Below are 17,844 nucleotides of genomic sequence, written 5' to 3'. Positions count from 1 at the left end.
GCCTCACATGAATCCCTGTGAGCCGCTGTCATTTCCCTCCCTGCTTCTCTAATGTCAGTGAATAGAAAATATCCGATGAAGCTGACGAGTCAGGGATATTTCAAAGAGGAAAGTCCCTCCAGACAGAAGAGGAAGATCAGCTCTCTGGCTTCTGTTCAGGACATTTTATTCCAACGCTAAAGAGAAATTATTATGGGGCTGTTAACTTGCTTGGGTTATCCAGACAGGCTGCCAGCACGGAGTAATGCAAAACTTCTGTGCTACCCCACGGCTGCAGAACTTGCTTGCCCCTCCCATCCCATTCCTTACAGCTGGACTACTTCAAAGCAGCCACATTTGAAGAAGGGGAACTGCTTTGCTAACACAAGCATGGAATTAAGCACAAATGCCAACTCTTTATGTTCTGTCCAGATGCATCACAGAATTGAAACCTAACTTTTTCTTTCTCACCCTTGTCCTGCACTTACTAATACAATTGATCTCCTCTCTTCCTGAAGTCTTCCACACATCTTGGCTCACTGAAGATCCACCATTCTGGGACATGACTGATGGATATCATCAGTCTTCTGTAGCTCAAGGAATCAGCAAATATTTCATGATGAACATACGTCACAGTTTGAAATAAACCCGTAAGGAAAATCTGCTGGAACATCTCAATGCTCAGTGACTGGATTTTTTTTTTCCTTGCAAGCTATGAAACAAACTTTCTCCTGAAAGCAGAAGGGGGACTTCCAGTCTGTTTTCTCCATAGCCTGACCAACCCCCCCTGCTATAAGCATCCACACACAGCCCTGCTGCTCTCAGCTGGGGATTGCCCAAAGGTTTTGGTGGCTACGGACATACACAACCTGGCCTGTGCAAGCCCTCATCTTTCCCAGCAAGCATTAAATGAAAGTAGCAGCAGAGTTCCATCACTCATACCAGGAAGAGCCCTTATCTCCTACGTGTCTTCCTGCTGCAACGCTCAAAAGCTTGATGCAATTCCATCGTTTCTCAAGTAGAGTCAAACCAGAGCCAAGGGCAGGGCATGCCCTCACAGCCAGCCCAGGGGACAGCAGCGTGACGCCAGGCGAGCAGAGGGGAGCGGGGCACACTGCAGGAGCTGCAGGCAGAGCCATGCCTTCTGCCCGCTGCGGATCCCTCTGAACAGGGAGCAGATGGCTTCCACGGCGTGGGAGACTTGGGGGCCTGACCTGCTTTCAGCACGGAGCCTTACTTGAGTTCCTCCTGTGTGCATGTGCGAGCACGCACCGGCGGGTCACACAGCTAATCTGTGCAGAGCTCTTGTATGGCAGGAGCACGAATCCCACTTCCTTGGTGAACCAGTGAGCTGTGTGTAGGTGTGAGAAACAAGGAAGTCTGCAGACTCCCCAGAAAGAAAAAAACGTGTAAGATCTTCTTGAGAGACAGAGGAATTAAAGAAAACCATAGCAACAAGTCAGTCCACCTACCCAAACCACCCACCCACCACCAGTTTCATTTGCTGACGCACTTCAAAAACAAGCTGGCTCCTACCAGCTCTGGAAGGTGAGCAAGCCCTGAGAGCTCATTAAATTCCCTCCTCAGCTACTCGTGTGTGCCTGCAGCTAGTGAGCAAGTGGGATATAAAATAGAAGTTATATAACATCTCTTTGTTGATTCCTGTGCTTAACCAAAAAAAAAAAAAAAGGCAGCATGACCTTGTTTTTCTGAATAGCTTGCCTCTGCCTGCTTGTGGAGGACTTTAATCCTGTTAGGGATCATCTTAAAAGTTGGGTATGGATTCCATGGAGAGAACAGGGAGAATCCCTGACTTATATCCCTACTTCTTGGAGCACCAGAACCTCATCCGAACGTCAAGGGAGAGCTATAGCACAGGTCCCCTGGGATATCCAGACAGGCTGCCAGCACAGAGTAACACAAAACTTCTGTGGCTCCAACATACCAAGGGGTATCAGCCATGACTGACATATAAAGACTACAAGTGCTGGCATAGCAATCTCAGTTCATCCAACCTCAGCCTCATCCAGGCATACTACTGCCTCCAGTCAAAATTAATCATCACTTGTAAGACAAGGACCCCTAACAGCTTTCGGCTCTCTCAATGCATTCTTAGCAGGTCTTGTTTGTTTTTAACATGGTGGGGTCTAATGGTAGGGGAGATCCTAGCTTTCACTGTGCTAAATGCATGAAAACACATGTGAAAGAGGCTGTGTGCCCAAGGGCTTACAATCTGAAGTCTCCTCGCACCCATGACAATCAACAGTGCATCAGGAGGTGGATTTCCTCAGCGCTAGTTTAATTGCTAGTGCAAGTGCAACGCCTCGTTTTGGAAGGTAACTATGGGGTCTGGATTTGCATTGTGCTTTGTTTCAGAGAGCTCCCTCTCTCGGTCACAGCCCACAGCTCAGTGTGATGTCTGATGCAGGTCCTTATTGAGATTAAGTAGTAAATTTGGTTAAAACAAACCCAAACTGCCAAATCTAAAACACAATTTTGCAACCACATCTCTGTTTTGCATCACTAACACTTCTGTATTATTTTGCAAAGTTTTCTCCTGATTTTAGAAGGCGGCAGCTTGCACCTCCCAGCAGCAGCGTCTGGAAGGTTATCCTCAGGTATAAGCAACCAACAGAAGCAGCTGCACTCAGCTTATGAGATTTCCATGGTGTCCACATGCTGTTCTCAGCACAAGGCCAACACCTGGAATGTTTTCAGTGCTTCTCAGCACTTCCTTACCCTTACTACCAACACAATGCACACCAGCTGGGGAGGTCTTCTCCCTGAGCCTACGTAGCATCTTGGTTCACTTGGCATCTGCTTCTTTCCTATGCACCAGCAATACAAATAGGAATTGGGCAGTCCGGATTCAATTGCTTTTCATACAAATAGGCAATTAGTCAATAACCATCAACCCTTGTTGGACAGTCTGAGGTACCGAGTTTAACGATGGAAACCACAATCCATTTTGCAGGAGCTTTCTTGCTGGTGGCAGTACATGAGGAGTAAAGTCAATCAAGCTGAAGCACATGTATAGTGCAAGACAGAGCTGGGGGCCAGAGAGCCGTATCAGTCCACCATTTCACCAAAACCATATTTCCTATGAAATCAGAGGATTGAGAAGCCAGCTGCTGCTAATTCTGCAACACAGCCACATAATCCCACTTCTTTCCTGAAAAATAATCACTTTTTCCTTGAGTACTGACCCCCTTCACTTTGCGTTTGCAGCCCACCTTGGGAAGACGTGGATGAAGGGGTGAGGAAAGGCACCACTGCACTTCCAACTGGCAGCACTGCATCACATCGCTTTGGGGCAGCACTTAAAATGCCTTAAGCTGAAGTTATCGACCTCAGGTACCTTCCCTTCCTGAAAGTTCCCACACGTGCATGTGAGCAGTTTGTCATGTAATCTAACTTTCAAGAAGATCCCTAATTAAACCAGCGGACCGAAGTCTCCATGGAGAGGCTGTTATGTAAGGGACTTGTCATTACCTTTCACAAATGAAGGAAACCCAAAACTCCACGGAAGTGAAGAAAAATACATGGTGCTTCTAATTTGTATCTGGCAGAGAGAAGTGTTACAGGAAAAGTCTTCAACAATTTTCTCCACTGTCATTCATTGTTGATTGCTCTAACGGAGGAAAACTCACCACGTTGCAGTTTGTGTGCATGGAATGGGCCATCCTTTGATCTCTTCCCAAGGAGCTCTGTGCTAAGCGTGCCTATGAGCAATGGCAGTGGCCCCACTGCTCCTGCAGAGCCGGGCTCCACGTGCCGGCCGGCAGCACCCAGGCGAATGGCGCCCATCCTGCCAGGGCTGCCCAGTCCTGCAGCGTTGATGTGAGCTCTCTTGAAGCGAATGCTGAGGGTTATATAAATTAATAAAAGGCTTTACGTAATTTTCAGTTCAGTGAACAGTAGCATTTGTCAAGTTAACCTGCTGCTTGGCCCTGACCCTGCAGTTCCATCTCCACTTCTGTCTCCTTACAAATGAGGGCAGGCGTTCATTGAAGGGGGAGCGGCCATCCTGCTTGCCCCAGCTGCCGCCCCCCATGAGTGCTTCTGTTACCAAAGCACTCACAGGGTTTCTAACATGCACCAAAAGCTAGAAACAACAACAAACTTCTAAAAGTTTCCATCCTGAGAGCTTTAAGTGGGCAAAGACTTCTCTGTCTTTCTCCCTGAACAGTGAATTTATCTCTACCACGTTCAGCCCTTATAAAAAAATAGGCAGAGCAGTCTGGTATGATGTGTGTGCTGTCCTCTTGGCCTCTAACCTAAGATAAACCAGGAATTACTTTTCTCATCCTGCTTCTCCTCCATATTAATTTTCTTAACAATACAATAAAAATCACTCCTGCCAATTATAATAAGGAACATTTCTAATTTGCTTTTCTGCTAGAGTTGCCAACCACCTACTTTGCCTAGCCTTAATATCAGCCCTGCGTGCACTTAATGAAACAGCAACACCTATTCCAGTTATCCCTTTCCAGCATCACCGGGATCTGTTCTCCCACTAAAGCTCATGGGAGTTACCCGGGAACTCCCATTATTAACCACATTACAGTCGTCATGTGCAGTTCCTGTGTGTCAGTGCAGACTTTTGCTTAACTTCAGGCTGAACTCATTTCCCGTGTGAAAACCTGGAGTTCGGAAAATGCCGTGCAGAGGCAACACATTTCTGGCTTTGCTGTCAAAGCCTTTTTACGTAACCCGTCCCGATCCCACTAGCTTCCTATTCTCAAAGGACCGTAGGTATAAGCAGTTTAAGTTTAGCGAAAATTATTCAAATGCAGCACAGAATGAACTTATTCAGAATCCTATAAATGAAAAGCTGCTAATAATAACAACCAAAAAAAAGTGAAATGATGACAAACTGTGTTAGAACACAAAGCCAACATGAGCTGACTTGGCCAGGTTGACTGTCACAATGACAAACGTATCTGATGAAACTGAACAATTATTAGTCCGATGACTGCAGATGACTCTGCCACTGACACATACTGGAAACTACCATAGAATTTCAGAAAATCCATGCTGCAGGTTGCAGAGGTTGTGCAGCCCTACCTTATATGCAGAATGTACAGCACGAACACCTATGGGAAAACGACTGGGACAAAGCATCACAGAGTACTGGGTTAATTTTTATAAACACATCTAGTCTCATAAGCACATCTAGTTTCCATAAGCCAACAAAAAATTTTGCAGCCTGTTCCGTAAGAAAATAAAGTCCTACCAGATAAGAGAGCACCACACTGCCATACTGTTATTAAATCTGTACTGTAGTGAAAGACTGCTTCATATAATATGCTAGATGTGAAGCTGTGCAGGCTAGGAACTACCTCACAGTAGCTCTTCTGCAAAGGCAGTACTCCCCACCAGCTAGGTGAGCAGCTATGCTGTCTTACTAACCTGAAGAGAGAAAAGCTTGGTTACATGACTTTACCATGTCAAGACGCCAGTTTAACTCGGACATCATTCAGCAATTACTCCGAGGGGTACAGAACTGAAACGGTGATTTTACTGAAAAGCAAGCCTCCATGTTTGCTTTGATTCACTGGTGTTGAGCCAGCTGTTCTCCCAGAAATTAAGCTCTGTGGATGGTGTTTGCCTACATTAAAGTTTTTATTTACTTGGCTTTCACGACTCAAATACTACTGAAAGATGAGAGAACTGAGTAAGTGCCACTCTTGACTAAAGTTTTGTAAGTTTCAATGGGCCTGATGGTGCTGGAGACCATGCAAGCAAAGCAAGGCCCCAGGGAACTCACTAGCTATCAGCAGGTTAATCTAAGCAGAGATAAGTCAGGGAACACCTCTGAGCACTGATAAGCCTTTTTTGCCTTTTGCTATTAGGTCACTGGATTGTTACAGCATAGAATATCTACATTGGGACCACTTCATAGAATATTTTCAATAAAATCTCATCTGTACTTTGCATGCAGGAGTAAGAGCTACTGGGTGTGTCCAAGACCTCACAGTCTGCAGCACCAGCTGCCGGCATCGCCAAGTGATCTGGTTCCTAAAACATTCTGTTCTGCAAAGCAGCAGATCTGTAACCCCCAGCTCCTCACTGTTCCATCAGGGCACACACACACGCACAAAGCAACTGCTGGCTGTTCAGGACAATTTTCTAAAGGTAAAGACAGCCACAAAACACTTATTCCCAAAGGGAAAGGATGGAAAATAGTTATTCTGGTTCAGCGGAAGTAACTTCTATAAAGGCAACAGCACGGCAGAAATTGGCAGGACTGTAACACACGGACGTGATCTTCTGTAACCACGGTATGCCAACAGCTTGCTCCTAACCACAGTTATTTCACAGACTCCCAACCTGCAGTTATAGACTGCAAATGCAAACTGGAAAAAAAAAAAAAAATAATAATTGCTTTTTGGTGAAAGAGGTGTCTTTGGAGACGGATGGAAGATTTCCCTATTTGTTTTGACCCGATGAGCTAAGGAATCTACTTCCAACAGAGACACATGCACAGCAGGAAGTGGCTCTGCTCATTCCATTAGCTCTGGATTCCAGGACAAGCAAAGGCTCTCTCCATCTCAGGCTGGTGTAGAATTTGTTTCTTCTTCCAGCATGACAGTGTGAGGTTACCTGAGGCTACCTGTCATTCTCCCCAAAGAACGTTAATTCCATCATTGTATTTTAAGATGCTATAGGATTTTAAATGCTCTGTTCCCACTTTATCTTTTGCAAAAAGTGCTTCACTTGAGAGCACACGTACAGGGGAAAAAGAGGGCACTGATTGATTACAGAGTGAAGAGATGAAGGAACCCTAAAAGGTTCCCTCTTAGCAGAGGTTTGTGTGAAAACAAGGTGGTACTGTAGATCTAACTGCCAGTTTTAATCATAATTATTTATTATAACTTCCCAGAATTCAGCCTCACGTTACACTTAATCAAGTCTCACTACCTCCTGCTACCCAGAGGACAGGATAGCTGCACATCTCCAGTCAGGACACCTTTTCTATGGGATTGGATCTGCTTTTGCTGGCAGGCTGGTTTCCCAACAATCAGCAACTCAGTTCAGCTCACTCCACAGCTGCACAAGCCATACAAAAAGGGGACAAACAGAGCTAACAAAAACAGTAATGTTCATTTTGGCTACAGCCCACAGTTACATTAGATTAAGTACAATGCGGAGCGCTGCCTTCAATCTGTTCAAACATTTATTCCAACAGCTGCCATGGAGGATCCAGCAAAAATAATGTCACCATTGCAGGGGCACTTAACTGCTGCAATGATACCAGAGACTGGCTGTGGATTTTGGGTAGTGTGGTTTTCAGGACAGAAAAACAAATAAAGGATCATAGAGGCGGTGATGTTATATGGGGAACAGCAGGATCACGTACATAAGGTTTTCTTAGTTCTATTCTGAAAATGCTATCTGGATATTCTTTTATTTTTAAGTATTTAAACAATTGCTCCTCAGCAGCACAAATGGCATCAAATTATAAGCCTAAATCTGTATGTATATCAAATGCTTGGATCTATCTTCTCTCTGAAAGGAACAACCTGTAAAATCGACCTTTCTAAACAAATCACTGATTGTTGCCTTCAGAGATGTGAAACAAATGGCAGCAGGGCAAGGAAAGGGGAAATCAGTCAAGAATAGCTCTACGTAAGGGCCATTGGCCATGTCTGGAACAAACTGTCTGCAATAAGAAAGCCAGAATAAGATACTACATAATCAATAATCTTCGTAGGCATATTTTGCCAAAGTAACATTTTCTTTCTGTTTGGAAGAATACACTATTTCTCAAATGCAACGAGCCAGTTGCTGGATATTCACTTGAATCCATAGAAAATGCAATTCTCATGTAGGGACAACAAATGCTGATTTAAAACACAGCAGTGAAGCACAGCATGATTACAGGAGAACAGTGGTAGTTTGGAATTTACCATACCATAGTGTTATCTTAAATTCTGATCTGAAATTTAGGACCTATAGTTGTAAGAGTCCCAAAGCATCTTGCAGTTGCTTAAACTTACTCATAAAGGTAGTCACATTAATGTACATTACAAAGCTGTTTTGTTATACATTCACTCCTCCATATTGCCCTGGGAAATATCTCAATTACCTAGTGCCCATGCAAACATTTAATAAATTTACTTTTGCATGGCAGGCACTGGTATTTCCCTTAATTACAGGTCAAAGATCGTTTAGTCATTTCCCCTTCCATTGCCTAAATCTCCTCAGGTTTCCTGGATCTCAAAAACATTTCCCTTCCCAACACGTTTTAGTTAGAAGCTTAATGTTTTCCATTTTCCTACCTGTATTGTAGTGTTGCCTCCTTCCAGAAGGGCAATGGCGAGTAGGATGCTCTCATGGAAGACTCTGTCGCTGGTGGCATTCATGATGAGGTCTATGACCAGGTTGGATGCACCTTCTTTATCCAAATGACACTGAACATCTGCTAAACTCATCTCACCTCGGCTCATTGAACTCGATCCAGAGCTTCCTCCTACAAATGTGATGATGACAGCCTAAGATTCAAATCCTGTCACCCTCAAGTGATGGCACCTCTCTTCTGGTTAAATGGTGAACTATCCCAAGTTGCACCCATTTTTTTAACAGTGATGAACTCAACATCCAGCATTTCTGCAAGGAAGGGTTTTTTGTTGTTGCTGTTTTTGTTTTTTAACTAAGAGCACAGATAGGACACTTAACACTGCGGTAGTACGTGCGAAGCAGGTGGATGCTGTCCCCGAGGAGAACAGCCTGGGCAGGTGAGGAGAAATAGCTACTGCCACAGCTACCTTTGTTGGCAGCAGAAGCTGGAAAGAGGACTGGTGTATTAAAAGCTGAAAGTAAAAGAGAATCAAGAGATACAAGGAGTTGAAGGTTCTGCAGCACCAGTGAGGTGACAGAGAGAAAGCAAGACAAATTCTAGCAGATGGTAATGCCAGTATCATGCTGTACAATTATGGAAGCTTATAACTTCATGGATAAACAGGCCAAACAAGACAAGCACACAGGATCTGGTGGAGGAGACAGGGAGATTGAGAACTGAAGCAAAATGATCTAGAAAACAAAGGAGTGTGACAGCAGGCAGTGCTGTGCAAGAGCAAATGTTATTACGTCTCAATTTCAAAAACTGGAGGGCCAGTTTTTATCCACTTGTTTATTTCTGATGGCTTGCAAGAGGGTTACCCACAATCCGTAGTGGCAAAACCCACTGAGTGGGGTTTTTTAAAAACGTGTACAACTGACTTTTTTTAGCAATGGTTTCAAATTAAATAAACTGCGTTCTGCAGTTGACTTCAAACCTGATCTTTGCTCATCTTGTCCCACAACTCCATAATACAGCAAAATGTTTTTGTTTCAGATAGAGTTAATCTGATGTCTCTACGAGCACATTTCCCAAATAGTATTTCAATTATTACATTGATCACATTTCCCCGGTGCATTAATTTCAAACAAATCCAAAAAAATCCACGTCAGCCCAAGAAACTCTCAGGAAATCATAAAGAAAAACAAACAAAAACTGCCTGCTTAATTTTGAAGTAATTACTCACAGGCAGTGAGGGAAAAAAAAAAAAAAAAGATAACTACTTTTCTCATCTGCACAAGGAAAAATCAGTTTACATGATGAGAGACAGGAGAGCTACGCTCTGACCAAGTTCACAAAGCTGGGAAAAGCATGGAAGTATGAGCTCTTCTCCATCTGCGAGCAATTTGTTGGGGTTTATTTATTTATTTATTTGTTTGTTTTGGTTTTTATTTTGTTTTGAATTTATTTATTTTTGTGAATTTTGTAGAAACAGAACAGTAGAGGAAAAGTCTGAAGGAAAAGCCTGTAAGGCAGCATTGGGTGATGAAGACAGACAGACATCCGACAGCCCAGCTTCTGTCCCCCCAGCCCACCTCCTGTCCTCCCAGCCCACTTCCTGACCCCACAGCAGCCCACCTGTGCCCAGCCCACCTCCTGCCCCCCAGCCCACCTCCTGCCCCGGCCTTGCCGGCGCTGCCAGTAGACAGGGGCCCGTTGCCGAAGCTGGTGAGGCTCTCCCTCCGTCCCGCAGGCCTGACGTTGCCATAGTAACGGTTGACCAAAACTTGCCGGAGCGCCTCGCCCTTGATTCAGAGAGGACAAGGAGAGCATGATTTGAGGTTAAGGAACAAGTGAATGAACAACAGTCATAGCAAGAGCACAGCTCCTGTCATTGGTCTGTGTGCAACAGCGGAGGGGGATGGAGATCCCAGAGATTTGGAGGAATTCACCCAACACCTCCCGGCGGTCCGGGGCCGCCTGGGACACTGCATTTGTCTCAAATAAGACTATGGGTTCCTGGCGCTGCAAATGGCTGCAGTCCAGGTTTCATCTTAAAGCTTTCTGGTCAGATTTTATTCTCTACGAGACTTTTTTCATTCTTTTTTTCCTTTTTTTAATTAAGAATTATTGTCTCAGGTTTAAATGTCAGTAAGTAGAACGTTGACAGCGCCAGCATAAAACAAAGAGGGCTAGAAAAAAACTAACATCAGAAGGGGCTCTGTGACCCCCCATCCCCAGCACCGTCCCCTCCTGCGGTTCTGGCGTTGCTCACTGCAGGGCTGCCAGCCCCACTGCAGGCACAGCCCCGCAGCTCCCACCGCACACAGCAGTCAGCAGCCGAGCACGAGTGCAGCACTGCAGGGCGCCGGTCCTCAAGTGACCCTGACATCCCAGGGATGTCTGCACGAAGCACGCGCTGCTGTCATCAGCACAAGTCAAGGGAGAGCAAAACACCTCCCAGGTCGAATGTTAGCCCACAGAGCTTGCTCTGTGCTCATTTCAGCCTTTGCAAGAGTCCCCAGTAATTGAGAGGGCTGTACAAAAGCTGGCTGTACTGCTGGCAAGAGGCAGATACAGAAACCCTGCAGTTGGGTTAACAGACTTATGTAAGGCCTTTGTGCATTAAGGAAGGCGGGTGATTATTTAACAGCAAGCTGCTGCTCTGCTGCTGGACGCGTGCTGTGCCTGCAGCAGTGCCAGCAACACAGAGGGGACAAAGGGACTTTATAAGGAGCCCCAAAGATCAGAACTAACCACCAATCATTTCAGTTTAAACATCTGTTAGGATAAGCTACAGTATCTTCCTCTCCACTTGCAAAACATGTTCGATGCTTATTTCCAGTTGTATTTCAAATTAAATTAGTTGTCTGCATATAAATTCAAGTCATCGTCCAATAGAGGGCTGAGTATTTGCTATCATGCAAGTGAAGCCTTGCTTTTTCAGCTCTCACTAGAGGCCCTTAAAACACAAGTAAATGTGTTTAAGCACACAGCTTAGATGTGCATTAGCTAAGTCATACAGACCCAGCATTGCCACAGTCAGACTGCTTTTGACATGGAGCTAGCAGAGCCAAAATGTCAGTTAGGTGAAGCCTTGTACTCAGTGCACTGTAGAGACAAAAGCCTGCTGGGACCTAATCTAGCAGCCCGCCAACAGACCCCACGTGTCCCCTCAGCAGGCTGGGATCGCTGCTCCCTGCTGGCGGCCGTGCGGCTCACAGAGCAGAGCTGCTCCTACCGCCCGTCTCTGTGAGAGCAGCAGCACAGGAACTGCGTTTTATGGAATCAGATGGGGATGGGGGAAATGGCAGGGAGATGAGATGTCAGAAAAACTCTAGGAGAGCTTTCCAACCAGCTGCTTCCAAAAGTTTAAAAAAAAAAAAAAAAGGTTCTTACTGGAAGTAAGAGGAGAAGAAAATATCAGAGCTTTTCCAAGGGCATACGCTTCCTATCATTGCTTGGGCCAAATTGTGAACATGTAGGAGAGGCAAGAGACTTGCTCAAAAGCTCAAGCAAACTTATCCCCAAGGAGCAAGTGACTGACTACGACATGACAGCATTTAGCACATGACGGAGTGCTTTACTCACCCTTTCTGTCTCAGTCTGGCAGGTAAGGAAGAATATGTGACAGAACAAGGCCAAGACAAGCAAAAAAAATCCTCAGCTACATCTTCCTTCCACACGGGTACTGATTAGAAAGGAAACCTGATACTTACAGAGCCCCGTGCCAAACCCAAGCTGCAGCAGAGCTCTCCCACTGCCTTTTCTGTTAAGCTGACTAGTGGCTGTCTCAGCATCTGGCATTTAAAAGCAGCAGTTTTTACTCCTTTGTAATAACACTACAGCGATTACTACTTTGTAGTAATGCTCTGAAGATCAGAGCACACATGTGACTACAAGAAGTGCTGCTTAGCGAGCATCCTGAGTGCAGGGGGTAACTCCAGCTCCTGGGACTGCCTCCAGGCTTTCCTTCCTAGCCATCATGTTGCTGTTATATGGCACTTCGATGCGCACAATATGCAAACATATCGGATGTCTGGTGGCAGTAAGGAAAACCAAATATGCTACCTAAAGAAATCCAGAAGCATTCAGTTTTATCTGCACGCATCTTCAAGGTAAACTAACAGTAAGCAGCATACAAACATGATTAAACATATGTCAGTAGAACAGATGCAGTGCACAGATCAGGTGTTATCAAAACCTGTTATGGTTTTGAAACAGTAAATCTTTAATACAATTTAAGAGTGAAGCAGTTATCAGTTGCTGCTCCTAGCAGAAAGTAGAAGAAATTAATACATGTATTAAAGATGTCAACTTGTCAGCCTCGTTCTTTATGAAGGGGCAGGTGGGGCCAAACAGGCAAATTCCATTGGCACCGATAATCTCACTGTAACTGTGTGCTCATCACCATTGGGGTGCTGTAAGTGTGACCAGAGCAGGATTCGAGGCTGAATCCCAAGCAGCCAAGCCTCACCCTTCCTCAGAATATAACAGGAGCTGCCCAGATGCCCCGTTTTGTAAACACTGCTCCTAGCCGTGCTAACTTCTAACAGGCTGACAACAAGCAGATAACCACAGAAGTGTCTTACATTACTTCGCTGTTGGCAAAGAAAAGGTAGAGGATTAGTTCTGAACACGCTTGACTGCTGTACATACCCTTCTATGATCCTCCAGTTGCCTCTGTGGTAGACTTTGATCAAGCTCCTGCTGCTGTGCATGTAGAAATTTCATTTTAAAGCAGAAAAACACTAAAGAGACACTAACATCTTTGCACTCATGGAAAATATTAAGGGAAGTCACGGCTGAAGGCAAGGGGGAGATGAGAAAGACCGACTGACAAACTGAACAACACATGAGCCCTTCCCTAGCTCCAACAGTACTCAGTCAGTCTGCTCTGACACCGGCCAGCAGACCACATGGCATGCACGTGTGCCAAGGCATTCTCATGGATTTAAAGAAAACACAAAGTCTATCTAATTGTACAGGTACCACATGAGAATTTTTAAGAACTCAAACCATGCATTATGTCCATGCACACATATACACATGTACACACACACACACAAACACTCCTTTCCCACTCTATATACGCTTCTGGTGGAAGTGGAGGCACTTGAATGCATCTGATCATGGGGAGCCCCTGCCAAAACCTATGGGTTTTTCATCTCAAAGCCAAGGACTTCAGAGGGGATTCACCATTATATTAAACAAAGCCCCTTGGCATGTGTAGATTTCCAAATCAAATCTCTCACTTCAGATGTTAAGTATGTAAAAGGAGTAAATATTCAGGAACTTAGTACAGATCGGAACTTCCACTTTGTAAAGCAATAATACATTCAAGTTCTTGTTGCTTTAAAGCATTCTGAAAAAACTAATATATTCTGAAACCACGCTATGCAAGGACCCATCTTAAACCAGAAGCCATCTTCCAAGCATCTCAAAGTCGTTCTGTGACCATTGAGAATTGCAACTTAGATTTAAACACAATTCCACAAAAATTGCAAATACAAAGGTTTAAAGCATCACAGTCTGCATTTTTTCCTTTGTAATTTCAAAAGGCAAACAGAGAATCAACATACTCCTAGATTAAGACTTCCGTATTGTTTCACTTGGATTTGCACTCATAAAGGATCCAGATGTAAAATCTACTGATGTAACGTCTGGGCATCCCACTAATTCCAAAATGATCTAGATCTCACAAATGTTTATGTCTTATCATCCCAGCTGATGCTGGGATGTCTCAAAAACAAAACGTGCCTACAGCAGGTCACTAAAGAGCTGAGGATCTTCATGCAGTGAAGGGACCATTAATTGTTTCACTGTGGCCTTCAAACAGGACACCAGGCTGCTCTGGAATTGTGAAACTTCTGCTAACTTCTTTTGTCAGCTCCAATTCCTTATCAGAGGTTTTAAAGTGAGATAAGGGGAAAACAAAATTCCTTACAAGGAATCACAGAAATGAAGTCTTCAGCTGCTAACAAGGGAGGATTTTGCAGATACTTCTTGAAGAGCCCCTCTATTAAAAGCATGAGATCGACAGCTGATAGGCCTGCACTACCCGGGATACATTAAACTGCTTGTCCTTTGGGTCCCTGGCTTCATCCAGGAACAAAAGATTTGGGACTTCTTTACATGCTTTTGTGTATTTTCAGACTATCTTGCTGATGCTGTACCAGACTGTAGCACTCCAACCATACTTTTCACTGTCTACACCACTTAAACACACATTTCACAGTTTTTTTCTAGCAACAAGACACTCCACCAGGACTACTTCAAGACACCAATATTTGCCTGTTGCACAAATATGGGTGGGTGACACACCTCTACGGAGCTTTCTGCTTCTGGAGGTTGCGGCAGCTATTTGAAAGTAAAATGCAGAAAAATTAGTCATTCTTCAAGAGTCTTTCATCTCTACAGAAATCTAGTGGTCAACACTTAGTGGAAGAGAACTAGCAAGCCACTCAACTGCACCTGAATCATCACAAATGAATTATGGCATAATTATCATGTACACCCTCCCAGCCACCCACCATGCTCCTAAATTCTGAAAATGGAGCAGGTATACTTTGAACATCCCAAACTACTTTGCATAAGCACAAAGGCATGAGCTAAAAGCTTTTGTTGCAGGTGCACACAGGCACTCAACCCAGAACTGCGCTGCTGGGCAGCGTGCTCACACTGCACACACGGGATCTGCCGCTTGCACATGGGGAACAACAGCACACGCATCACAGGGAACACAGTGCATGCATCCCTAGTGGGAAGCAGCAAGTGCTATACATCACTAGGAGACTGGATTCTAACCTAGAAACGTACTTTTCCTAAGATAAAAGACAACGCAGTACCAAATACAAGTAATGAAATATAAAGCTTAATGGCAACAACTTCTCAAAATTAAAACACTGATCACATTGAAACATTAATGAAGACAAGCAACTTTCATCTAGAGGAACTTAGACATACAGCAGAGACCTGAGCACTCAAATGGAACTGCCTGCTTAATAGTGGGTAAATTGATTTAACCTCTCAGGAAGAGAGGCTAAGAAATCAGGCTCTGATGATGCACCAACACCCAATTAAGCCCGCTGCTGACTGCTCCATCTGCCCAGAGGGCACACAAACTAGACAGACAAATGGGGCACAGCCTGGGAGAGCAGCTGCAGGGCTTTAACCTGACATCCGCTGTAATTAGGAAACACACAGCAGAGGATGGGAAACTGCTGGGATCCCAAAGCCTAAATATGGCGAGATCCCACTTCCCAGGAGGGAGCCAGTGAAGTGAGCCGTTCCTCTGCTCCGTGTGCAGGGGCTCCTTGGCAGGAAGAACCACTCTCTGTTCTGCTCCTAATGGCCTTTCCTCCTGGCTCCGTTGCACAGCCTTTGGTACACCGCTTCCTTGCATTGTCACCTCTCTTGGAAACCACACAAGCATGCAAACCATTTCTTTCTTGGCTAACTTGGAGCATGGAGTACTTGAGCCAGAGGACCAAAAGTTAACAGGAAGACCCTCATTTGCGCAGAGGAACACACAGTTCCTGCTCAGCGCGCTCCACTGAGCACACCCTTGGCTGCTTGTAGACTGGATACTGGGAAAGCTACATCGAGTCATTAGTGAGTCTGGGCACATCAGCACAACCTGCTCTGCGGCAGAGCAAAAACCACCTCCTTCTTTATGGGTTATCAGCAACGGCACGTAGATTGCAAGGGAAACTGGGCACCTTCCTTCCAACGGAGACAGAAGCTGGGAGGCCAAGTGGACACGACTACAACTGGATTTCAGGTTCCAAACAAAAGCTCCCTAATGCTCAGGCTAATACCATGATCCCCAGTTAATAAAACCTGCATGTACACTTTGGGGCTGAAAATCAGCAGAGATGAAGAATGAGCACGAAATCAATTTGATCTTCCCAACTTAAACTGAAGGACAAATTCCTACACCTTCCCACTTCAGCCCAGACAGCACATGTGCACAGATCAGCGTGTCAGGACCAGCCTCACAAACTCATCTGCAAGCAGAAACCGCAGGCCTTGGCAGGGCTCCAATGATCATTTCACACTACCATGGCCTTCAGCAATCTTTCAGTCAGAACATACACTCCAAACACTGAAATTACTATTCTCCATGACAAAATGGGTTAAAACAGCAAAGAATGACTGAGCTACTGCGCACTGCTTTCCACTACCCTCAGTACTGCAAAAGCAAAGCGTTTGCTTATGCTGTACAAGAAAACGGAATGCAGATGGAAGCATTCATTTTGCTAAACTCCCCATGCCTCAATATCCCTCAGTTCTCCACCCAGAAGAAATGCAGTGGCTCTGGGAAGGGTCACAGGGCCCAGAGCTGCAGGGCACCCCGCTGGGAGCTGTCAGCTGGAATGCAATGAGCAGCAGAGGCAGGGCACAACGCCGTGCCTTTTCACCAGCAGCAGTAAAAGTTCCTTTCCACTTGCTGTACAGAAAAACCCCTCTTCCTTTTAAGTTTCCATTCCCACAAGGCTGGCAAGTAAACCACTCATCATTAGCCATAACAGGAGAATTACATTTCATTTGACCTGTCGGTGACTGTAATGCCTGTACCATCCATTTCCCCAACACGGGCCACGTGTGTTTCCCAGAGCTGTTTTAATCTGACTCAACAGTGGATGTGTCCACCTCAGAAACCACCACAGCAGTGACAGCTCAAGCCTGAACTTGTTACATCTCAACCTATTGACATATGGAAGAAGTTCTGGTCCTTTCTTGCTTATAGAAAGGTATGAAAGTTTTATTTGCATTTGCTTAAAAAAAAAAAAAAATTCAAGCACCCAGCACTGCAGGTTAAAAAAAAAAAAAAGGAAAATAGGTTTGAGGAAATACAGACTTTCATTTAGGTTTAAAGCCTTAAGATTGCTTTTCTCATTAATTTTTTTAAACTCAACAATGAGTAAAAGTGCAGGGCAGAAGTAGTGAAAATGCCTGAAGCACATTTGAAAGGCAGGCAGAGATTCCCATTCATGTAGATGGGGTCTCCTCCAAATAATGGCTTCAGCAGCACAGGATAGGGAACACCTCACATTGTTAGGTTAAAAATGGCTGGAAAACAGCTGTATCACGAAAGGCTGCGCACATTTGCGAGCACACGCAGACAAACACTTCCAAAACAAAAAACAGATCCTCTTTTCTTCAGCCCTACTGAACTTCAGGATTTTGACCCCAAAATACTTGAAAGCAGAAAGCCTCTTCCAGTCCTGGACACTTCTAACTTCAGAAGACTGGCAGGTGGCAAACGCTGGGCCGTGCAATTTGCACAAGTAGATTCAATTTTCCAAACCACGCTGTATCTCTTCTGGGTCGTTTCCAGTCCCATTTCTCAACCAGACACGGAAGGGATCAAGGAGTGCCGAGCAATATAAACTAACATCTGTACTGAGCAGCATTCAGGACCAGTGCTGAGCACTGTGGAGCAGACCACGTTAATAGCATGGTGCAGGAGGAACTGGGAGCTGCCCTGTGCTGCGTAGGACGTTGGGTTAAGTGACAGAGCAGTGCCTTCTGCTCCTGAAATCTGTGCAGTGGTGAGGAGAGACTTGGCAGAGAAA

At 44.9% G+C, this 17,844-nt stretch overlaps 1 protein-coding gene across 4 annotated transcripts in view; it reads right to left on the bottom strand.

The window, feature by feature from the left end:
• ITPR1 (inositol 1,4,5-trisphosphate receptor type 1) overlaps positions 1-17,844 on the bottom strand; it is a 147,719-nt gene that overhangs the window by 49,653 nt on the left and 80,222 nt on the right. For 3 of the 4 annotated variants that reach the window (XM_019620243.2, XM_019620244.2, XM_019620245.2), the window contains 2 exons: positions 9,936-10,068; positions 8,265-8,455 (listed from right to left, as the gene is read on the bottom strand). In XM_019620243.2, the coding sequence (XP_019475788.2) occupies positions 8,265-8,455; positions 9,936-10,068 (324 nt within the window). Of the gene's footprint in view, positions 1-8,264; positions 8,456-9,935; positions 10,069-12,922; positions 12,977-14,587; positions 14,624-17,844 lie in introns of all 4 variants that reach the window. The other variant, XM_019620242.2, reaches the window with a different exon arrangement.

This window comes from Meleagris gallopavo, chromosome 14 (genome assembly GCF_000146605.3).
Source record: "Meleagris gallopavo isolate NT-WF06-2002-E0010 breed Aviagen turkey brand Nicholas breeding stock chromosome 14, Turkey_5.1, whole genome shotgun sequence".
Classification (NCBI taxonomy): domain Eukaryota; kingdom Metazoa; phylum Chordata; class Aves; order Galliformes; family Phasianidae; genus Meleagris; species Meleagris gallopavo.
This window is presented reverse-complemented; position numbering and strand designations above follow the sequence as displayed.